The sequence below is a fragment of the Oncorhynchus tshawytscha genome, linkage group LG13, assembly GCF_018296145.1.
Source record: "Oncorhynchus tshawytscha isolate Ot180627B linkage group LG13, Otsh_v2.0, whole genome shotgun sequence".
Taxonomy (NCBI): Eukaryota; Metazoa; Chordata; class Actinopteri; order Salmoniformes; family Salmonidae; genus Oncorhynchus; species Oncorhynchus tshawytscha.
The window spans coordinates 34,630,597-34,655,188 of record NC_056441.1 but is presented as its reverse complement, the minus strand read 5'-3'; the positions used below and the strand labels follow the sequence as shown (position 1 = coordinate 34,655,188).

Below are 24,592 nucleotides of genomic sequence, written 5' to 3'. Positions count from 1 at the left end.
GCTGTCCCTAGTCCACCTGACCGTGCTGCTGCTCCAGTTTCAACTGTTCTGCCTTATTATTATACGACCATGCTGGTCATTTATGAACATTTGAACATCTTGGCCATGTTCTGTTATAATCTCCACCCGGCACAGCCAGAAGAGGACTGGCCACCCCACATAGCCTGGTTCCTCTCTAGGTTTCTTCCTAGGTTTTGGCCTTTCTAGGGAGTTTTTCCGAGCCACCGTGCTTCTACACCTGCATTGCTTGCTGTTTGGGGTTTTAGGCTGGGTTTCTGTACAGCACTTTGAGATATCAGCTGATGTATGAAGGGCTATATAAATAAATTTGATTTGATTTTGTATTTATTTAGGTTCATGAAATGGGTCCTTGTCCACCCACGACTCTGGTAATATTGAACTTCTACTGTAATTCATAGAGTTATCTGTAGAATTCCTACTGTTACTGCAGCTATAGCCCTGAGTATAAAAAGCAAGCACCCATTCCCATAATGACTTTCTCTCTCTATTCTCTCAGACATTAAACTGACAGCGCATCCAAACCAAAGAACGTGTGATTCTGTTTTGTTAATCAACAAACACTGTGAATCTGGATGTATTCCTTTCCAAGCATTTACCATTCTGATCAGATAGGCTTGGAAATGAAGTTCTTAGTTTTGGATCATTTTGTTCTTTTGAAAATCACAGTGGGATTCCTTATCAGAATAAAATGAGCCAAAATAAATGTATCACTTGAATAACACTTTATATATAGAAAATGAACATTGTGTTTTTCATAGATTTATTTTTCTTCATGCCAGATTTATTGATATTGGAACCGTAATGTGTTATGGTTGTTTATTTTAACCTAGTGGCCATTCATTTCAACCACTACACACACACACACATACACACTCACACACAGACAGCACTTATTTAAAAATATATTTTGTAAGTATAAATCACTGCTTTAATAAAGGACTACTTTATCAACCAATGTGAACGTCTCAGTAGCCCTTACAGTAAGTGTTCAACAACGCATGCCACATTGTACTCTTCCAATAATTATTGAACCCCTGTTATGCGTTTGAGTCATTATAATAATGAAAGATAGCAATGAATAAAGGTACGCCTATATATACTGCATGAAGTAGACCTAGCTTCAGTTACAGTTTACATAACCAACCAAACTTGTTTGACCTGTTTGACCACGTTCGTTAGAGCTCACCTGGTTGTGAAAGCCGAAGTGCTCTGTTGTCACACTATGCTGCTCACCTTGGGATTGGCCACAGACTTTTATTTAGGATAGGCATATTATTATTTTCGGGGCATTTAACATTCATGTGTGCGTTCAAAATGTCTGTCTTCGTACTTTTGTTCCTTTTCGCGACACTTTCGACGGTGGACAGCGGTAAGAACATTTATTTCTCTGTCTTGTTGCTAAAGGTGAAAGTAAAATGTTTTTTTTGGCTGAGTTGCTATAGACCTAGGGAAAAAATAATAATATGGAGAAATGATTATCATCGAGGCACATTTTGACGATTCATGTTCAATTGTTGTATCGTGAAAATGGTAGGTTAAGTTATTTATTGTTCTGTTGAAAATGTTCGCAAACTGTCAAAAAGAATAATTACTTACTTAATAACTTCAACTTCCCAACATTTTATTTAGTTATTAAAACTGTATTGATAATTAGGCTACAATGTTTATGTTTTGCCTCTTGCTGCCAAATTCCGTTGACTGTACCCTGACTGTACACCTGTGAAAACTATCTCACCTGGCAACAGAAAAGGACAGTTTGATTGGTTGGAAATGCTATGGTGACGACAAGTCTAGTGCACAATTTCGTTGATCCAGGATCAGTTTATTTTAGTTTGGTCTCTTTCAATAACCATTGTAGGCTAAGTGGTGAACAGAAATTGTATGATTTTTTAAATACAAATAATATGAAAAATGTAACAGATTAAGGTACATTTTATCACCATCATTCCTTTATTTAGTATTCCAATCAATTTGATATTCCTTAAAAAGTCATCCCCAATTATTTTGGTCTTTGAAGAAGCATCTCTACTCAGGAGTCACGACTAACTCATGTTTCACTTTTTGTGACCAGTGGGGAAATGGTCGCTGAATTACATCTACACTGCTCTGTCAAAGCCAGTAGAATTGCCTGGTATCCATGAGTTCACTGCCATGGGTCTGATGAATGACAAACAGATTGATTACTATGACAGTGTGTCAAAGAAGAAGATTCCCAAACAGGACTGGATGAGGGAGAAGCTGCCAGCAGACTACTGGGATAAAGGCACTCAGTCACGCAAGAGCAAGGAGCAGTGGTTCAAAGTCAACGTCAACATCCTGATGGATCGCATGAGGCACAACAACACTGGTGAGAAACGACACTTGCATTTGTGTCACTCTACACAGCCTACTGTAGATATTTTACCAAAACTCCCAGACTTGACCATAACATAGGTGAGTCATTCCCTCTCCTATTCTATTTGTTTTTCCTCTCAGATGTCCATATTCTTCAGTGGACACATGGCTGTGAGATTGACCAACAGAGTGACGGCACATTGAAATTCATAAAGGGCACAGACCAGTACAGCTACGATGGTGAAGACTTCCTGGCCTTTGATGATGCCAATATGCAGTGGGTGGCCCCAGTTGTTCAAGCTCAGCCGACTAAGAGGAAGTGGGACGGGGTCCAGATCCTCAACCAGTACACCAAGGGCTACCTGGAGAAGGAGTGTGTGGACTGGCTTTCCAAATTCATGGCATACGAGGACAAAGAAGTCAGTAGGGCTGATTGTGAGTATTTTTTGAAAAGTGTTCTAAACTTCACATAGTGTAGCCTAACTATGGATAACTCTAAGGATCTTTTTTACAACTCAGATAGAGTACTTTGGACCTAAAATAGTATAGCCTAACAAATGGTTAACAAAAAAACGACCATTTGTACATGTGAGATCAGAAATAATATTCATGTTCTCCGTTTATTCCCTCTTTAGCCCCAAAGGTCTATGCGTTTGCTAAAAAGGCCAAAACTGCCGGAAATGTCCGACTGACCTGCATGGCCACAGGTTTCTATCCCAAAGATGTGATTATGCAAATGAAGAAGAATGGTGTTCCATTGACCGAACGTGATGGAGTGCAGTCTACAGGAGTCCTACCCAATGATGATGCCACCTACCAGATCAGGATGAGTGTGCAGATCCCAGAGGCAGATAAGGAAACTTATGAATGCTCTGTCAACCATGTAGCTTTGAAGGAGCCAGTTGTGGTAAAATGGGGTAAAGTAGTCCTTATATTCAATTATACCGGTACTGTATGTATTTTCAACAAACCAGTTATTAGTTAACCAGTTATGGTTATCAGTTGTGGTAAAATCTGACGTTTCTGAGTCTGTTAACAGGTCATGAATGCAGATGATTAAAATGTGACAACTGTTTTTCAAGCTCAATGTACAATATGTCATTGTTAATGCTGAATATGTCCTCTTATATTGTCTTCCACGCAGATGGGAAATGCTGCGATTGTACCCGAGTAACAGGTGTTATCATTCGTGCTGTTGTTGTGGTGGTCCTCCTGCTGACCGTGGTTCCATGTTGCTCCATGTTGGTTCTTTGGAAGAAAGGCAAAATATGTACGTTTTTCACATTGTGAATGAATTTCATACAGTATGTTATTTTTCTTATTTGTATTGTTTTGTGAGATAAACTAAAGCGATTATGGTCATTTAAGCATGTGGAAACCTTTTTTGATATCAGGGCGTGACTTTAGTAAATCTCAAGTCGGGAGGTCAAAAAAAGAGAGTATTGGATGTTTATTTTTCCTACCACTGTGTTTCCACTGTTTCTTCCACTGTTTCAGATACTCATTTAATAAAAACCTGTCATATTTGGCGTTAACATCTTGCTCCATTGTTTTAGTTGCTGGTAAAAAAGGAGATCTACCAGCTACTGGGATCCAGGCACCTCTAAATGGTACCGTTGATACAATGTCATGTATTTTGTCCTTCCTAGAACAATTACATGTGTAGCAGTAGCACAGCAATACCAAAGATCTGGTAGGGATATGTATAATGAGGGGCCATCTTATCAGTGTTTATTGTTGTGATTTAATTATGTCTTGTAATGATTCAATTAATTAATGACAGCCTCGCCCATATCCTTGTTTTTACACATCATTTTTATTAATCACATACAGATGAATAGTTTGACTTCTTATTGTCCACTTGTTGCTCTGGACAATACCGATGAGTATATAGCACAACATCAACCTTGTACTTGCAAAACTAGTCCGTTCACATGATTCTGTTACTTTCAGGCAATGGAAATGGAGCAGCCGTTTTGAACATGCCTGGTAAGACTTACAAATCTCATAGTTGTAGAGTGGAGGTCATGTTATGTTTTACAGTTGTTAAAAGCAGAGAAGGCTCCAATTTCTTTCATGCAACGGAGGGTAGATTATAATTACAATTAAGAATAATTGACTGATAGCATTGATTTCTGGTATTGTAAAAAAACGCGTTCATTAAGTTTTCAAAAGTGACTTTAACAATACAACAAGGTCTGTCATGTTTACTTTTTCCCGCAAAGGTTGCACCTTTATCACAAGTCATGTGGTATGTAGACTTGTACAATGAGGGGACTCTGGTAATGTTATTCAAAAGTATTGTCAGTTATTTTATTGTATATTTCTTAAGTACATAGTGAATGCAGTTGAAACTATGGAAGTGCTGATGTTAGTTCTGCTGTTCCGGTTCAAGGCAGCATCGAACGTCTAGAGAGGGAGGCAATGCTGCCTAATGGTGGTAACAATTTATCCTTGAAAAAATGTATAAAAATATATATAATGTAGTACAATCATGGCCTCCCAATCTCATTTTTGAATGTTACACATTTTTCTGGTGTTAGTTGTTGTTGAAAGTACTATTATGTATCTGAGCACTTAAAGGATTTGGTTCCTCCAGCCATGCCACCATGTATCCACCATGTATCCAACTAGGCAACTGGCACATGTCCATCAACAGTACAAACCATATATTAACTAACATCCCCAAACATCCCAACATCCTTTCACAAATATCAGCATCATAAGACTAAATTGACATGTAATACTAAACTGCACTATTACTATGTATTATTTAGGTGTAATTCTGTCATGTTTGCTTTTTGATGCAAACTTCACTTTAATCACCTTTGTCACAAATCATGTGGTATGTAGACTTGTAAAATGAAGGGACTGTGAATCATAGTCAAGAAAATGTTTCTTAAGGAAGGGAACACCTAAAGAATAACTAGCAATTAGACACTGAACATAGTGGGAGACAACATGACACATTAATTCTAACTAATGAATTATCTGTACCGAGTAGAATTATTATGACACTGACGTGAAATGTAAAGTCACATCTTCTATGTACTAGGTGGGTAGTTATCAATTCAGTCAAATCAGAGAGTGAATTACATTGCTATGATGATTTTTCTGTTAATTCATAGAATTTTATTTGGGAATATGCATGCCTATGGAGGACCAATGATCATCACTGAATGCTGTATATCTGTATCTAACTAAAGAGTGATAATATTCTCTTTTCCCAGGGACAAAGGATGACACTAGCAGCACTGACTCTGGTAATGTTATTCAAAAGTATTGTCAGTTATTTTATTGTATATTTCTTAAGTACATAGTGAATGCAGTTGAAACTATGGAAGTGCTGATGTTAGTTCTGCTGTTCCGGTTCAAGGCAGCATCGAACGTCTAGAGAGGGAGGCAATGCTGCCTAATGGTGGTAACAATTTATCCTTGAAAAAATGTATAAAAATATATATAATGTAGTACAATCATGGCCTCCCAATCTCATTTTTGAATGTTACACATTTTTCTGGTGTTAGTTGTTGTTGAAAGTACTATTATGTATCTGAGCACTTAAAGGATTTGGTTCCTCCAGCCATGCCACCATGTATCCACCATGTATCCAACTAGGCAACTGGCACATGTCCATCAACAGTACAAACCATATATTAACTAACATCCCCAAACATCCCAACATCCTTTCACAAATATCAGCATCATAAGACTAAATTGACATGTAATACTAAACTGCACTATTACTATGTATTATTTAGGTGTAATTCTGTCATGTTTGCTTTTTGATGCAAACTTCACTTTAATCACCTTTGTCACAAATCATGTGGTATGTAGACTTGTAAAATGAAGGGACTGTGAATCATAGTCAAGAAAATGTTTCTTAAGGAAGGGAACACCTAAAGAATAACTAGCAATTAGACACTGAACATAGTGGGAGACAACATGACACATTAATTCTAACTAATGAATTATCTGTACCGAGTAGGATTATTATGACACTGACGTGAAATGTAAAGTCACATCTTCTATGTACTAGGTGGGTAGTTATCAATTCAGTCAAATCAGAGAGTGAATTACATTGCTATGATGATTTTTCTGTTAATTCATAGAATTTTATTTGGGAATATGCATGCCTATGGAGGACCAATGATCATCACTGAATGCTGTATATCTGTATCTAACTAAAGAGTGATAATATTCTCTTTTCCCAGGGACAAAGGATGACACTAGCAGCACTGACTCTGGTAATGTTATTCAAAAGTATTGTCAGTTATTTTATTGTATATTTCTTAAGTACATAGTGAATGCAGTTGAAACTATGGAAGTGCTGATGTTAGTTCTGCTGTTCCGGTTCAAGGCAGCATCGAACGTCTAGAGAGGGAGGCAATGCTGCCTAATGGTGGTAACAATTTATCCTTGAAAAAATGTATAAAAATATATATAATGTAGTACAATCATGGCCTCCCAATCTCATTTTTGAATGTTACACATTTTTCTGGTGTTAGTTGTTGTTGAAAGTACTATTATGTATCTGAGCACTTAAAGGATTTGGTTCCTCCAGCCATGCCACCATGTATCCACCATGTATCCAACTAGGCAACTGGCACATGTCCATCAACAGTACAAACCATATATTAACTAACATCCCCAAACATCCCAACATCCTTTCACAAATATCAGCATCATAAGACTAAATTGACATGTAATACTAAACTGCACTATTACTATGTATTATTTAGGTGTAATTCTGTCATGTTTGCTTTTTGATGCAAACTTCACTTTAATCACATTTGTCACAAATCATGTGGTATGTAGACTTGTAAAATGAAGGGACTGTGAATCATAGTCAAGAAAATGTTTCTTAAGGAAGGGAACACCTAAAGAATAACTAGCAATTAGACACTGAACATAGTGGGAGACAACATGACACATTAATTCTAACTAATGAATTATCTGTACCGAGTAGGATTATTATGACACTGACGTGAAATGTAAAGTCACATCTTCTATGTACTAGATGGGTAGTTATCAATTCAGTCAAATCAGAGAGTGAATTACATTGCTATGATGATTTTTCTGTTAATTCATAGAATTTTATTTGGGAATATGCATGCCTATGGAGGACCAATGATCATCACTGAATGCTGTATATCTGTATCTAACTAAAGAGTGATAATATTCTCTTTTCCCAGGGACAAAGGATGACACTAGCAGCACTGACTCTGGTAATGTTATTCAAAAGTATTGTCAGTTATTTTATTGTATATTTCTTAAGTACATAGTGAATGCAGTTGAAACTATGGAAGTGCTGATGTTAGTTCTGCTGTTCCAGGTCAAGGCAGCATCGAACGTCTAGAGAAGGAGGCAATGCTGCCTAATGGAGGTAATATAATTTATCCTTAAAATATATATAATGTAATACAATCATGGCCCCCCAATCTCATTCTTGAAAGTTAGATGTTTTTCTGGTGTTAGTTGTTGTTGAAAGTACTATTATGTATCTGAGCACTTAAAGGATGTAGTTCCTCCAGCCATGCCACCATGTATCCAACTAGGCAACTGGCACATGTCCATCAACAGTACAAACCATATATTAACTAACATCCCCAAAAATCCAGTGGTAAAAAAAGTACTCAAGTGTCATACATGAGTAAAAGTAAATATACAATAATAGAAAATGACTCAAGTAAAAGTGAAAGTCACCCAGTAAAATACTACTTGAGTAAAAGTCTAAAAGTATTTGCGTTTAAATATACTTAAGTATCAAAAGTAAATGGAATTGCTCAAATGTACTTAAGTATCAAAAGTAAAAGTGTAAACCTTTTCAAATTCCTTATATTAAGCAAACCAGACGGCACAATTTTCTTGTTATTTAGGAATGTAGTGAAGTAAAAGTAAAAGTTGGCAAAAAATAAATAGCAAAGTAATGTTCAGATAACCAAAAAAACTACTTAAGTAGTACTTTAAAGTATTTTTACTTCAGTACTTTATACCACTGCAAACATCCCAACATCCTTTTACAAATATCAGCATCATGAGTCTACATGGATATGTAATACTAACTGCACTATTACTATTTATTATTTAGGTGTACTTCTTAGTTATCTAAATGATAGTATTATTGTCATTAGCATGCCTACTGTTACTGCAGCTATAGCCCTGAGAATAAAAAAACAAGCACCCATTCCCATAATGACTTTCTCTCTCTATTCTCTCAGCCATTGAGGAGTGACTGACAACCTAAATCTGGCAAACAACATGTGATTCTGTTTTGTCAACAAATACTGTCAATCTGGATGTGTACATTCCCAAGAATTGACCGTTTTGATCAGCTTGGATTTGAATAATTATTAATGAACGTTTTGAACTTTTGAATATCATAATAGAATTATTTTTCAACAAATTGACTTGTAAACCGCCTATATGTGGGCCATTTTAATGTATTGGTATTGGAACCTTATTCTATTTCTATTGTAGGTTGTTTATTTTAAACTAGAAACCAATCATTTAAATCGTTGCACACACATAAACACACATGCACTGAACTGCTTTTTAAATATGTTTTGTTTTCATTTTTCGGGGAAAGTATAAATCACTGCTTTAATAAAATACTCCTTTATGAACCAATGTGAACGCCTCTGTATCCCTTATGTGTTCAACACTGCATGCCACATTTGACTGTTCCAATGATGATTGGACCCTTGTTATGCTTTTGAGTTATTATAATAATGAAGGATACCAATGAATAAAGTTAAGATTGTGCATATAGGCCTAGCTGCAGTTAACACATGCAACCAAATACATGACGGTGAGTAAGACAGGGGAACCTATTTCAAAACGAAAAAGTGACTCTTCCACAGACGATTTAATATTTTCACCACCGGGAATGGTAAAGGTCGAAACCAATCTGTTAAAATCAGTAAATGACAAACTGGGTATACTTGAATTAGTCAGTAAGGATATAAAAGAGTTGAAGGCAAGCCTCGAGATGAGTGATGAAAAAGCTACGACATTGGAGAAGGAAACAAACAGGCTAAAAGGGACAGTCAATAAGATTGAAACAGAAGTTTATGAACTAAAAAAGAAGAACACTGTTCTGAGAGAAGCCTTACTTGACATACAGACTAGATCCATGAGAGAGAACCTGGTACTTACAGGTATCCAAGAGAAAGAAGGAGAAGCTCCTGAATCTGTAGTTAGAGAGTTCCTCCTTACAACGCTTCAGATTCCATTTTGGGGAAAGTGTGGCGTTTAGTGAGAAAGGAAATGGTTGCATATCCCAGAACCAATGTATTGCTGTGAGTGGGGGTGTGAGAGAGCTTTCAATTGGTTCAGATGATGGATATACTTTTTATAATGAATTATACATCTTATTTATTTTTTGTCCTATCATGGTCATGGTGGAACAGCGTTTTAAAATAAATTATACATTTGATTTATTTATTTGTTCTATCATGGGGAACTACATTTTTTAAATGAATTATACATCTAATTTATTTACTTATGATCCTATATTGATGGAATGGTCCACAACCCTATACCCTAGATACCCACCTGAATGACCCAGATACTAAGGAGAAGTCCCTAGCTGTTTTATGGGCCTGCTGTAAGTGGTCTGTATGCAGCCAAAATGCAGTCAGAGACCTAGAGCAGCACTGCCCCCTCAAGATTCGGATCCTGCTTGGCAGGGTTGGTCCTGCAAAGCCAAAGCCCCCTAAAGGGAGAGCATAATATGCAAGTAAATTCTCAAAGATGCTAATGAGAACCTTGACGACCTTGTACCTAGCCGGTGTGTATTCCGGTGGGGTGCCCCCACCCAGGCAGTGGCAGTGCTGGCAACACTAGCTGCAGTAACCCATGGGGAGGGGGTCACACTCGGACATTCAGAGAGGGGGTATATTATTGTGGCCCTGGTGGCACAAAATTAAAAGTTTGACTGCATGGTGTTTCAGAGAAAAGGAGTACATTTGACCTCCTGTAACGGTTGTCGTCTTCCTCTTCTGAGGAGGAGTAGGAAATATCGGACCAATACGCAGCGTGGTAAGTGTTCGTCATATTTATTACACTCAACACAGAAAACAAACGAACAAGCGAATAAAGAAAAAACGAAACAGTCCCGTATGGTGAAAAACTCTGAAACGGAAAATAACCCCCCACAAACAAGAGTGGGAAAACAGGCTACCTAAGTATGGTTCTCAATCAGAGACAACGATTGACAGCTGCCTCTGATTGGGAACCATACCAGGCCAAACATATAGAAATATAAACACAAGAACAAAACAGAATGCCCTCCCCAACTCACGCTCTGACCAACCTAATATAGAGACATACAAAAGGAACTAAGGTCAGGACGTGACAGTACCCCCCCCCCTCCCAAAGGTGCGGACTCCGAGCGCAAAACCTAAACCCATAGGGGAGGGTCTGGGTGGGCATCTGCCCGCGGTGGCAGCTCTGGCGGCTCTGACTCCACTCCACCTTAGTCTCGGTCCGCTTAGGTGGCGCCTTTGGAGCGGCGACCCTCGCCGCCGACCTCGGACTGGGGACCCTTTCAGCGGGCCCCGAATAGACGGGAGACTCCGGCAGCGCCGGACAGGCGGGTGAATCCGGCACTGCCGGAGTGAAGGGCGACTCTGGCAGCTCCTGCCTGAAGGGTGACACTGGCAGCTCCTGCCTGACGGGCGGCTCTGGCAGCTCCTGACTGACGGGCGGCTCTGGCAGCTCCTGACTGACGGGCGGCTCTTGCACCTCCTGACTGACGGGCGGCTCTGGCAGCTCCTGACTGCTGACACGTATTTTTCTTAAAACTGCATTGCTGGTTAAAGGCCTGTAAGTAAACATTTCACTGTAAGGTCTTCACCTGTTGTATTCGGTGCATGTGACAAATAAAATTAGATTTCCAGATTATATTTTGGGCTCTGATGAGGTACGACAACAACTAAATTCATGAGGCATTTCTAAGTTATATTCTTGAAGTATCAATGGGTATATATCAATGCACTTTCCAATGAGATTTTCTTTACCTGAGAACAAATCACATGGTAAACGTGATAACATGAATCTTAGTTCGTACATCAACCCATGAAACAATGAGTAGTTTACATGTGCACTAATAATTCGATATTAAACTGATTATGGCAGAAGGCCGAGTATGGCAGTCATGTAAACACCTTACTCTGCTTATCTTAATCGGCGTAAGGTCATAGTCGAAGTAAACATACGCCGATTAAAACACCAGGTTTTCTGAGCAATCTTTCAAATTATTAGGACATGTAAACACCTAAATCGGCGTTCCAGCTGTGTATTTGATCTGCGCATGTGCAAGAACCGGGTAGCACAAGCCGAGTTAAATCAATTCGGAAAACTGGAAGTTTGCAATATAAATAGTTTTCGGATACAAACGTTAAATGTCCGAACTCAGAATCAAATAGTCTTCGCAAAAATAACATGGTCACTGTGGTAGAACGTTTATTTTGATTGCCGATTTTCTGCATTTATCCAAGTCCCATCGTTAGCCTGATTTCAGATGGTTGAATGTAACAGGATTATTAGAGAAATCGTTCTTCTTGCAAACCATGTAAACGTTTTAAACAAACTATTATATTAACCTGACTCTCCACAATAATCTCATAATCGTGTGCATGTTCCCCCTTCTGAAATGTAAAGTGGAAATACAATTTTTTAAAAAAGAGGCTAATCCAACAGGCACAGACATCCCAGTACCGTTATTGTTATTCTTAAAATGAATGAATGCTTTCAATTATTGGCCAGGATTTAAAGACTGTATCAGGACAAGAATGCCATCTACAGTACATATTCTTTGAGATGAGATAAATTTGCACTCACCTTAAACCTTACCTCTTCTTTGACCATAGGGCGTATGTGGATGCAACGAAACCCCAGTGTTGCTTAGTAACCTGATGCCACTGACAGAGTACACTGTGACCATCTTGGCTTTGTATGATGGGGGTCGCCAAGCCAAGCCCCTGACTGGCTGATTTACCACCAGTAAGACTGCCTCTCCCCTCTCCTCTATTCTCCCCAGCTGTTAGTTTTGGAGAGCTGTATAGTACCTGTGGTAGAGTGGTACTAAAGGAGATTGATTGATTGCCAGAGAGTTGCTAGTCCAAAATATTGATCTACTCTACCGTAATTCTCTATTGCTCTACTCTAGTGTAATTCTCTATTGCTCTTGTCCTGGGCTGCTTTTCTTTATCTTAGGAATTTAATGATAGGATTTAGTGTAAAAATATAATTTTGATTGACTTTTCCACAGACGATAGGGTTGTGAGGTAACACATACACTTTTACCCAAAGCGAGTGTGTCACTCTCAACATTGACTGTGACACGTTTATTTATTCATATGTAGCACATTGCGCAAATTGATCAAACAACCCTGGTGTTGCCAGCACCATGCTCTAAAACACACTGAGCCATTTATCCTTTGTGTGTAATCCAGAGACAGTCCCAGAGCCTCTGAACCTAAAGACCATTGAAGTATCCACAGAGAGCTTCAGGGTCACCTGGGAACACTCAGCCCAAGACGTGGTCCTCTACAGACTCACCTGGACCCCAACCAGAGGAGGAGACACTAAAGAGGTCTGTCTGGCTGTCTGTCCATCTGCTTTTTTCTCCTGTTGCCTACTAAAATTGATCTCTCTCTCTTTCTCTCTCCATGGTGAAGATGCTGGTGAATGGTAACATGAACACCTACCCTCTGACTGGACTGACTCCCAACACTGAATACAAGGTTGCCGTGTCCTCCACCTTCAGAGACAAGTTCGAAAGTGACGCCGTGACCATCAAATAGTCAACAGGTAAACTACAGGGTATGTAGCTTAATCTAACCATTCTCAAAGACTTACACACCTACTGCAGACCTACAATTACAAAGTCACATTAACTTTGTAATTGCACTTTTGAACATAACAAGGCCAATGTTGTTGATTATAGTTGAGTATGTGTGGTGATACTATTAGGTAACGTTTAGGTGAAAAAAGACTGTGGGGTTTACCAAAAAAAATGCACAAGGAACCATTTAGAATGAACACATTTTTGTTTTCATTGGTTGTTTTTATCCCTTATCATAAATCACGTGGTACATTAGTCATAAACAGGGCCGACAGAGGAGTTACTGTAGTTCTGATCCAGAACAGGTTTGTCAAGGAAGTAAAACACTGAAGAATAACAAGCATGCTGTTTGCCACAATGAACCTAGGTGTACTTCACATACTTTCTAGGTGTACTTCACATACTTTCAGCTTTAGTATGATGATTGAAAAGTATTAATATCCTCCTTCAAGATCAAAACAACTTACTGATAAATGTTGTCATGTTCCCACACAAGAGCCTCATAGAGGAGAATTATTGTGGCAGAATACAATGACTTTGGGAAAAGCCAAAACTTTTTTAAAGTTCAATGTCAGTTGACTTATCTTTTAATACATATAAAAATATATATACAGTGCCTTGCGAAAGTATTCGGCCCCCTTGAACTTTGCGACCTTTTGCCACATTTCAGGCTTCAAACATAAAGATATAAAACTGTATTTTTTTGTGAAGAATCAACAACAAGTGGGACACAATCATGAAGTGGAACGACATTTATTGGATATTTCAAACTTTTTTAACAAATCAAAAACTGAAAAATTGGGCGTGCAAATTTATTTAGATTTAGAATAAATGTATACATTAAAGTCTCTAGTTAATCTCTAGCACAGATGCAATGCCTCTTTGCGGCCTATTAATAGAATAGTGCTAGTATATGTATGTATACTGGGGGGGGACAAACTCAATATACTTTAAAATGGCTCAAACCAAATTGAAGCTGTGTAGAAATGATAATGGGTCTACATTAATTTATTGACTGTCCAGCTTACTAAGAATCACTGAGATGAATGCTAGACAGTCAGGGAGCATTGAAATTTAAAAAAACAGCGGATAGACTAATTTAGCACATTTTTACAGCGAGGAAATATAACACATTTTCAGTGCGACCCTCCGGATCTCGCTGAAGACCGAATGTGTTAGTTTCACACCTCTGCTCTACAGTGTAGAGAGAGTGTGGTACATATCCTAATGAGTATCCCCATCTTTTTGTCTTAAGGGAGCGTGAGGCAACTCCATTGAAGAAAAAGAGGTCCAGAACCCTCTGCTGGGAAAGGATGGAGCTAATGTGTGATTTATGCTGCTTTAAAATGGATTCTTGCATCATCTATCCATAATGTAAAACTAGATACGCTTTTTATTTGGATCATTTATATTCTGTATACTTAAGATCCTGACATGATCCTACTATATCATACTATTATATTTGCCATTCTATTATAACTATCCTATTATACATCCTGCGAAGTAAGTAATGTACCTATACTGCATTTGCAAAAGCGTTACAGCCTTGTCTTGTAACTATTTGGTACACCTTCTATCACCAGAGGGATATGTTTACAATATATACTGTAGACATGAGTTTTCCAAATGAAATATTAAAGGCATGACAATGAGCGAACACAGATAGGTGTTGGCTAAATCATAAACAGACTGGACCACCCAGCTAGCATAGTATAGACAAAGAATATATACTGAACAAAAACAAACGCAACATGCAACAATTTCAAAGATTGTACTGAGTTACAGTTCATATAAGGAATTCAGTCCGTTTAAATATATTAATTAGGCCCTAATCTATGGACTTCACAAGACTGTGCAGGGGCGCAGCTATGGTTAGACCAGGGAGGGCATAGGCCCACCCACTTGGGAGCCAGGCCCAGCCAATCAGAATGAGTTTTCCCCCACAAAAGGGTGTTATTACAGACAGAAATACTCCTCAGCTGTCTGGGTGGCTGGTCTCAGACAATCCCGCAGGTGAAGAAGCCGTATGTGTAGGTCCTGGGCTGCCGTGGTTACACGTGGTCTGCGGTTGTGAGGCCGATTGGACGAACTGCCAAATTCTCTAAAATGACTTTCCAGGCAGCTTATGGTAGAGAAATGAACATTAAATTATCTTGCAACAACTCTGGTAGATATTACACTCAGCATACCAATTGCATGCTCCCTCAAAACATAAGACATATGTGGCATTGTGTTGTGTGACAAAGTTGCACATTTTAGAGTGGCCTTTTATTGTCCCCAGCACCTGTTTTATTTTCCCAAGGTGCACCTGTGTAATGATCATGCTATTTAATCAGCTTCTTGATATGTCACAACTGTCAGGTAGATGGATTATCTTGGCAAAGGAGAAATGCTCACTAACAGGGTTGTAAACAAATTTGTGCTCAACATTTGAGAGAAATAAGCTTTTTGTGCATATGGAACATTTCTGGGATCTTTTATTTCAGCTCATGAAACCTGGGACCTACACTTTACATGTTGCTTTAATATTTTTGTTCCGGATAGAATTAAACAAAGAATGTAAGTAAAATTCCATTACCACGGATTCTTTCACTCTATGAATTCAACAAGATTATTTTCCTCTGGAAAACCATAACAATTAACTATCCCACAATCTGAAATCAAAGAGTGCGATCAGATGGAGACCCAATAAATTACATTTGAAGGATTTGACTCGTACATCAAGTAACAATGCAATAATAACTTCGTTTTTTCTATCATTTATTTTTATACCTCATATGTCATTCTCAGACCTCTGACCTGATTTCTGTCCTTCAGCAAATTTCATTAAATAACATTGGGCTGTTTAAATGTGAAAGTAAATCAGATGATTTGGTGATGGTAAATAAATACATCAAATAAAAAAATCTATATTTTTATTTTTATAATTTAATTATGAGATAACAATATACATTTTTGAAACGCACATCCCATACTGCAGGCCTACAATATTCAGTAGGACATCACTTCTGCAGCTGCTCCTGTTAACGCCAGTCTCTGGCCTAGAGCCATCTATAATGTGTTATTTTAGTTCATGCAAAAAATGATCATCCCACATTACCCTATCAAATCAAATTTCAAATTTATTTTATAAATCCCTTCGTACATCAGCTGATATCTCAACGTGCTGTACGGAAACCCCGCCTAAAACCCCAAACAGCAAAAAATGCAGGTGTAAAATCACGGTGGCTAGGAAAAACTCCCTAGAATGGTCAAAACCTCAGAAGAAACCTAGAGAGGAACCAGGCTATGAGGGGTGACCAGTCCTCTTCTGGCTGTGCCGGGTGGAGATTATAACAGAACATGGCCAAGATATTCAAATGTTCATAGATGATAATAATAATAATAATAATAATAAACTGGAGCAGCAGCACAGCCAGGTGGACTGGGGACAGCAAGGACTCCTCAGACCAGGTAGTCCTGAGGCATGGTCCTATGGCTCAGCTCATCCGAGAGGGAGAGAAAAAAAGAAAGAATTAGAGAGAGCATACTTAAATTCACACAGAACACCCGATAAGACAGGAGAAATACTCCAGATATAACAGACTGACCCTACCCCTCCCGACACATGAACTACTGCAGCATAGATACTGGAGGCTGAGACAGGAGGGGTCAGGAGACACTGTGCCCCCATCCAACGATACCCCCGGACAGGGCCAAACAGGCAGGATATAACCCCACCCACTTTGCCAAACCCAGACAAGAAGACCACGTCAGTGACTCAACCCACTCAAGTGACGCACCCCTCCCAGGGTCGGCACGGAAGAGCACCAGTAAGCCAGTGACTCAGACCCTGTAATAGGGTTAGAGGCAGAGAATCCCAGTAGAGAGAGGGGAACCGGCCAGGCAGAGACAGCAAGGGCGGTTCGTTGCTCCAGTGCCTTTCCGTTCACCTTCACACACCTGGGCCAGACTACACTCAATCATAGGACCTACTGAAGAGATTAGTCTTCAATAAAGACTTAAAGGTTGAGAACGAGTCTGCGTCTCTTACATGGGTAGGCAGACCATTCCATAAAAATCGAGCTCTATAGGAGAAAGCCCTGCCTCCAGCCTCTATAATTTTGGATAACCACTATTTACCCACCCCAAATGTTCCTCCCTGTCCACATCTTTTCCCGTTACCAGTGGTCTGTACCTTGTAGTAAAACCTCATCCACCTGGGGGGGGGCGCAAACTTGTTTTTCTGGGATCACCAAACTGATAAGAATGTAAGAAGAAGACAACACGGCAGTAGAATTGGGAGGGAGGGAGTTTGTTTTTATTTTGAACATTCTTTCCTTGTGGACGAAGCCAGACACTCAAGAGGGTGAATAAGCACAAACAATTAATAAATTAGTCTTTGAATGCGTTTCTTTCTGAGTGTTTAACGGTGGTGGCCATGGATATTTTTGGGGCAGTTGAGAAAGTGGTAGACGAGTACCAGGAGGAGATCTCCCTATCTAAAGAGGAGAATAATGGGCTACGGAGACTGCTATGGATCACACCGGAGATAAAACGATGTAGAATAGGTTCGTAGTAACACTACATGACCAGAAGTATGTGGACACCTGCTCGTCAAACATCTCATTACAAAATCATAGGCAATAATATGGAGTTGGTGCCCCCTTTGCTGCTATAACAGCCGTCACTCTTATGGGAAGGCTTTCCACTAGATGTTGGAACATTGCTGCGGGGACTTGCTTCCATTCATTCCATTCCCCCAGTACACTCTCTCTCTCCCTGTGTGTGGGATTGTGTGGTTGGAGGCAGGTGTGCTGGAGTCAAGAGCAGATCCCCACCAGCTGCTACCCGTTCCATAATCAAGACCTTTACAAATACTCAGTCCTGCCACTTCCACTCTGCCAGATCGTAATCTCCGTTCAGTCAGTCATGCTTCTAGCTATTTGTTGTTATCGAAGATCCTGTATCCTGCTGTGCCTGTTACCCTGCCTGACGCTGTTTATCCTCTCACTGCAGTTTTGGCGCTCTGACTCTGGTTCCTGTCTGCTGTTCCACATCTCACCACCCTGCTACCCTGCTCTGGATACAGCTTCCCACCACTCCCTTTGATTCCACTCCGGACCTGTTTACGCTGTCCCAACCCAGCTCACTCCAACCTCAGCCTCCACATCTGGTTTCCTACAACTCAACTCATCCAAGCTTCCCTGAATCTGCACTCCATCTCTCCCTGTGTTACAATAAATACCTTGGTTCATTCATCACTGTTTCCTTGTCTGAGTCTGCTCTTGGGTTCCCCTGTGCTGCTCCGCCTAACACTTTCCAATTCATCTCAAATGTTTCTGATAGGTTTGAGGTCAGAGCTCTGTGCAGGCCAGTCAAGTTCTTCCACACTGATTTCAACTAACCATTTTTGTATGGACATCTTTTTGTGCACTGGGGCATTGTCATGCTGAAAAGGAAAAGGGTCTTCCCCAAACTGTTTCCACAAAGTTGAAAGCACAGAATCGTCTAGAATGTCATTGTATGCTGTAGCGTTAAGATTTCCCTTCACTGGAACTAACCCGAATCATGAAAAACAGACCCAGACCATTGTAGTGACGTGACTTTCATTAATCTGATGACTGTTATGTATCGAATCAACTATGTTTTGTTACTCGATTAAGTTAATAATGTAACAACTCATTAGGATTTGGGGCACCACGGAAGAAGTTGTTTAACGAGTTACCATCTATTCTAGATGATATATAAGATATATATCGATAAGTCATTTATTAATCATTACCTCATATCAGTCTCACAATTCTAAATGTCACATACTCCTTACATCTGCACAAACCCCAGCCTTACTGATCATTCTGTACCACACAAATATATTTCATTATTTATTTACTAACTAAATGATAACACAGGATACACACACAGCATAGGTTATTGATTAGAAATGTAATATAATGAAAACAGGTCCCTAGTGGACTTACAACATTAATGCTTGTTTATCAAAAGAGGGTGGAGTAGAAGAGAGAGAGAAGGACAACACTTATACACTTATACACATTCTTATTGTAATGTAATGTACATACACTCTTAGAAAAAAGGGTTCCAAAAGGTTTTTTCTGCTTTCCCCATAGGTTAACACCTTTTGGTTGCAGGTATAACCCTTTGGGGAAAAGGTTATACATGGAAGCCAATAGGGTTCTACCTGGAACCAAAAGGGTTCTACCTGGAACCAAAAAGGGTTCTTCAAAGGATTCTCCTATGGGGACAGCCGGAGAACCCTTTTAGGTTCTAAATATCACCTTTTTTTCTAAGAGTAGAGTTGGCCTGGGCTAGTTTATTGATATAGCCATAGACTGAATTGTACTGTTTCAAGGCATTGTTTATGATGGTTGATGAGTATTACAATATAATTAGTAGAGCATAATAAACATTAATGAGGTAGCTGAGTAGAAAGTGTATCAGCAGAAAGGATATGTGGGTGGAATTCAAATTACACACAATATTGATAATTATTTTGAATTTCAGATTCTTGGTGACGGGACACCTACAGGACCATCGGATTCAGCCTCCGAGTTGTACGGTCCATGGTGGCAGGCATTGTCCCCTCTGTGGCACAAGCCATTTGGGACTGTCTGGTTGGTGAATACATGCCTGTCCCCAAGGAGGAAGACTGGAGGGCCATCGCTGCCAGGTTCCTGGAGAGGTGGAATTTCCCCAACTGTCTTGGCTACATGGCCGAGAACATGTAGTAATCCAGGCTCCACTGGCCTTCCCTTTGAGACCCAACCTCATGAGGCCCTACACTGGACTCCAGCTGCCATTGCCAAAGCCTGTAAGGATCTTTAACAAATGACTGTCCAGTGCAAGGTTAGTTGTTGAATGCGCCTTTGGGATTCTGGCAGCCGGTGGAGAATGTATCGGAGAGTGCTTGGTCTCAGCCCCTCAAATGTCGATGCCTGGGTGAAGGCCACATGTGTTCTCCACAACTACCTGCAGAGGTCATTCCAGGAGCCACTCCGGATGGAGATGGGCACGCCAAATGGTCCAGGGCAGGTGCCAACAATGCCCCCAGACAGGCACTCCAGGTGAGGGAGAAGCTGACCACCTACTTCTCATCGCCAGCAGGTGAAGTTCCATGGCAGCATATCGTGGAGTGAAACAGCTCTTTTAAGCGCCCCCTAAAATGTTTATTTATTCATTTAACATTTAACAAAGGTTATTTTAAGAACCATCCACAGTTGTCCATAAAATTGCATTTTCCCCAGATTATTTTATGTCTCTGTCTCTCTTCATTTGGAAGTTATATTTAAGTGGAATTTGGGTAAAGACCACAACTTCTAACCCCTTCCCTCTCCCATTAACGTCAGTATTATACACACCTGGCATGGTACATCAGGTGAGCAGGAGCACTAATTAAGGTTATATGACATACAGTTAGTATGATAACAAAGGGAAAGGGTAACCTAGGTAACCTAGGGTCCATACAAATAGTACAGTTTACCACCATCTTCACTGGTCTAACAAAATGAACGTGGGGAAAAAAAATCTTTAGAAAGAGAATGTGTTTTTACTTTAATCTTGTCTTAGATCTGAAAAGGTGTAGGGAAGAAATAACCAGATTAAGTCTAAATTAGATATTAGTAAAGAAATTACACAACTGACTATGAAAACATTAGAATTTAATAAGTATTCAAGTACAGGAAAGAACATGACACTAAATACTTTTTTGCCCCACTGTATGTGACATAGCAAGCAATTTTCAGGGCTCACTTTTGGCCCGTGAGAACTACTTTCAGAACAACTGGCTAAAAAGTATACAAACATACAGGTGAATCTCTTTAAAAGGAGGATTTACTAAGCACACAGGACTGTCCTCTGTGAGGATAACCTCTGTTTAGTCATTCATTTAATCTATAGTGTGGGAGTGACCTCAATAAACCACTTATGATTGTGTCGTGGAAATTCCTTAAACAGTTTCATGGAAATTACCAGTAGGGACACTCAAAGTCAATCTTAAATGAATCATTGTTTATTGTCAGCGTGCAGGAGAGGTTCCAAAAAACGTAATGCACCATAGTGATTTTTACATGGCAAACAGAAAGCATTATAGAAGTCTGGTTGAATGACGTTTTTACTTGAATAGTTAAATTGGGAAAAGTGACTGATCCAGAGTATATATGAACTATGTCTGTAGTGATTGGGATTATGTCAGGAACCGGACAATAGAATTCTTTCAGGTGTGTCTGTGTCCTCCCCGTGAGATGACCTTAATGAGGTTTCTTCAAATCCTAATGATTCACTTCACAATCAAGCACAATAATTGGACACCTTACAGTCCATCAGTTAAGTAAGACCTGTTTCCAAGCCAGAAGAATGTAGATGTCAGAGTTGCATTAGACTTGTGCGTCAAGGGCCCGATTAACCAATCAGGGACAGAGGACACGATGTTGTCTGCTGATAAACTCTTAATTTATGGGGTATTTAAAGGGTCAGGGGGATGTCAAGGCAGAAACAAACTCTACAAGGTAAGCCAATGGATATATCAAAGCTTATGTGGTTGGTATTAGGTGTGGACGTTGATATTCAGTTTATTTCTGTGTACTAATATGTACAGCAGGTACATATGATTCAGTGCTTACATAGTAAACAGTTCTAACTAAATATCTGTAGAAATCTGCATGTTAGGTGTGCATGTTGTGTGCTGACAGACATGTCCTATCTTATCTAACTCAGTGCTATTTCAGGGTAAAATAATATTTTTGTTTGGGAAGGAGGAATGCTGTGTTATGACGTGAATCTTTGTTGCACCACACTTAATTTAAAAAAAAACTTGAATAAGGCCCTAAGAATCAGGGCTTGCAAATATCTGGATAGGTTTGCAACTTATGATACATTGACTCTTTTCACATTTTGTGATTTATTTCACAACTACTTTATCTTTCCATCAACCTATAGATGAGATTATCTTCATTCCTTCTCTGTGCCTCTCAGCTGATGCTCACTTTTTTCTCACTGGCTCTGCTGGTTCCCATCCCGGGGGCACACGGGCACCCCTACTTCCCCCTTGCCATCTTACCCAGGTTGGAGAACCCTGAGTGGGAGGCTGACTTACTCCAACTCCAGGCCTCCCTCAATGTCCCAGGGGCTGGCTGTAGCCGCAGCGGGCCTCCACTCTTGGGGTCCGCTGCTGCAGCTGGGACCAGAGGACCCACGTCTGGGCCTGCTCAGGGAGCTGGTGGCAGAGAATGACTGGGGACAGAAGGGCATGATGAGGGGGGATCTGGAGAGGAGGCCACTTGGTCCCTTACCCTATGGAAACTCTGCACTACCAAGAGGGGGAAGAGGAAGGAGAGGGAGGAAGAAAAAGGAATGAGGCTATCACGTCGATCATCGGCGGGCTGCAGGCTTTCAATAGAGAGAAGGGAGGCTTCGGGTTCCGCTTTGGAAGGAAGTAACAAAGGAGGGAGGGGTCGGGAAAAAGAAGAGGCACTTGGACTTCTGGAGTGTGGGGAACTTGGAAAAGGGTAAGGTAGAGGGCTGGAGGATGAATTGATGATGAAGAGAGGGATGAGTTGACAGTAGAGATGTACTGATTGACACTTATGTCAGAGCAATCAATCATTACATTATGATGAGGTATGTATCATCAGAGAAAGTGACTGACAAACCAATAAAGAGAATTTGCCAAGTGGTCAGAAAAGGTCTGTCAATGTAAAATACAAAGTATCATAATTGTAACATAATACAATTAGAGTGTATGTGAATGTTTATTTTATGTTGTCCATGATTTAAGTTCTCCATTCCTACCTACAGTGAAAAATCACAGTATTTTGATAGCCTTTATTTTTTTTAAATTGCAACACAATAACAAATGAACATAGGACATCACCACAAGCATATTTTCTCTTAAACATAAAATAACATTAAAGTAAAGTTTTTTGCCTGTGTTCTGTCCTGGAGTGTTTTTTCCGGCGTCCTGGAACGCACCCTGTCTGGTTGCCGGGCAATGTAGCCAGTTGGGAGTTCTGATTACCCGCACCTGTATCCCATCAGCTATCTGCACACCTGGTCCTGATCACCATCTCTCCTCTTCATAAGCCCGGACCTGACATCCATTTCCTGCCGGATCGTTAGCCATGAACAGTATGTTGTGCCATAGTATCAGCCTCAAGTTGGATAGAATTTGTTTTGTTGTTTTTTACGTATTGCTTGCCTTAAACTTACCTCCGTTTGTTCTGTCTTCAGTTACTCACCCGGATCATTTACCCCATTCCCGCCTGGTCGTCGGAGGATTCCACTTCCACGTTGGATCCACCTATTTACTCCCATCAACTCACCACCGCTGCCCGCTATGCCACCTGGATATATCTACCCATTCACATTCACTTGTAAATAAATACTCACCTTCTTCCTACTCTCCTTGTCCTGGTGTGCTTCTGGGTTCGATTTTGAAGAAACGTGACAGTCAGGGGTTACAATTTCGTAAACCTATGAGAGTTGTAAGAATATATATATTTTTCTCGACCTTTGCCTCTCCTGAGTCCGTAAAGGAGTTACAGCGATGAGACAAGACTGTAACTACCAATTGGGGAGAAAAAAGGGGTAAACATAAAAAATAACAAAAGGGCTGAGGGGAGAGGGTGTGCCTTTTTTAAAGTGTTTGGAATGCAGCCAAAGAGCTTCCTTGGTGTCCACATCACCAACAAACTAGAATGGTCCAAACACACCAAGACCGCCTTGAAGAGGACACGACAAAGCCTATTCCCCCTCAGGAAACTAAAAATATTTGGCATGGGTCCTCAGATCCTCAAAAGGTTTTATAGCTGCAACATCGAGAGCATCACTGGTTGCATCACTGCCTGGTACAGTAACTGCTCGGCCTCCGACTGCAAGGCACTACAGAGGGTAGTGCGTACGGCCCAGTACATCACTGGGGCTAAGCTTCCTGCCATCCAGGACCTCTACACCAGGGGGTGTCAGAGGAAGGCCATAAAAATGGTCAAAGACCCCAGCCACCCCAGTCATAGACTGTTCTCTCTACTACCGCATGACAAGCAGTACTAGAGTGCCAAGTCTAAGACAAAAAGGCAGTTTTTACCCCCAAGCCATAAGAACCACATGAACATTGCAATATTGAGATTTTTTATGTACATGTATTAAAGTGAACAGAGACCAACATTTCATTTCAGTCCACAATTTAATTTTATTATCAGTATTTTGATGTATGTATTGCAAATGTCTTACATTTAAGAATAAAGTTATTTGTTAAATACTGACTTCTGATTTCTTGACGTTAAGTTTAGTTGTACAAATGCTATGCTTGACTGATAATATTCAATTCTATATTGCGTGAATTGGCAGTAGAGTTGTTCCCATGTTACTCTAAATAGAGTAAATTACAGTTTGTAG

General features: G+C 40.0%; 1 protein-coding gene and 1 long non-coding RNA gene across 21 annotated transcripts; both read left to right on the top strand.

Annotated features, from left to right (window-relative positions):
• The first annotated feature begins 1,182 nt into the window (after window positions 1-1,182).
• LOC112264770 (H-2 class I histocompatibility antigen, Q10 alpha chain) lies at window positions 1,183-8,982 on the top strand. Of its 16 annotated transcripts, none has more exons than XM_042295572.1 (14): window positions 1,183-1,390; window positions 2,093-2,368; window positions 2,497-2,790; window positions 2,991-3,272; window positions 3,500-3,625; window positions 3,912-3,965; window positions 4,309-4,344; window positions 5,586-5,618; window positions 5,732-5,776; window positions 6,567-6,600; window positions 6,708-6,757; window positions 7,548-7,580; window positions 7,688-7,738; window positions 8,574-8,982. In XM_042295572.1, the coding sequence occupies exons 1-14, from the start codon at window positions 1,321-1,323 to the stop codon at window positions 8,585-8,587; spliced, it is 1,398 nt and encodes a 465-aa protein (XP_042151506.1). In that variant the 5' UTR covers window positions 1,183-1,320; the 3' UTR covers window positions 8,588-8,982. The 16 variants fall into 16 exon arrangements, with proteins under 16 accessions (XP_042151506.1, XP_042151508.1, XP_042151507.1 ...); XM_042295574.1 differs by having other exon boundaries at window positions 5,586-5,619; window positions 5,727-5,776; window positions 6,567-6,599; window positions 6,713-6,754; XM_042295573.1 differs by having other exon boundaries at window positions 5,586-5,619; window positions 5,727-5,776; window positions 6,567-6,599; window positions 6,713-6,757.
• Window positions 8,983-12,212: 3,230 nt separating this feature from the next.
• On the top strand, window positions 12,213-18,470 carry LOC112264769. Of its 5 annotated transcripts, XR_002955673.2 has the most exons (4): window positions 12,213-12,360; window positions 12,813-12,952; window positions 13,038-13,182; window positions 14,460-14,865. It is a non-coding gene; the product is annotated as an uncharacterized LOC112264769 (long non-coding RNA). The 5 variants fall into 5 exon arrangements; XR_002955676.2 differs by lacking the exons at window positions 12,213-12,360; window positions 14,460-14,865 and adding an exon at window positions 18,203-18,470 and having other exon boundaries at window positions 12,762-12,952; window positions 13,038-13,170; XR_002955675.2 differs by lacking the exons at window positions 12,213-12,360; window positions 14,460-14,865 and adding an exon at window positions 18,203-18,470 and having other exon boundaries at window positions 12,762-12,952.
• Window positions 18,471-24,592: the final 6,122 nt, after the last annotated feature.

Excerpts from the sequence above, each read along its gene's own strand:
- LOC112264770 (XM_042295570.1), top strand. The coding sequence starts at position 1,321 with ATGTGTGCGTTCAAAATGTCTGTCTTCGTACTTTTGTTCCTTTTCGCG. Across the intron at positions 2,369-2,496 it reads CATGAGGCACAACAACACTG|ATGTCCATATTCTTCAGTGG; the intron begins GTGAGAAACGAC and ends TTTTCCTCTCAG. Across the intron at positions 3,273-3,499 it reads GCCAGTTGTGGTAAAATGGG|ATGGGAAATGCTGCGATTGT; the intron begins GTAAAGTAGTCC and ends TCTTCCACGCAG.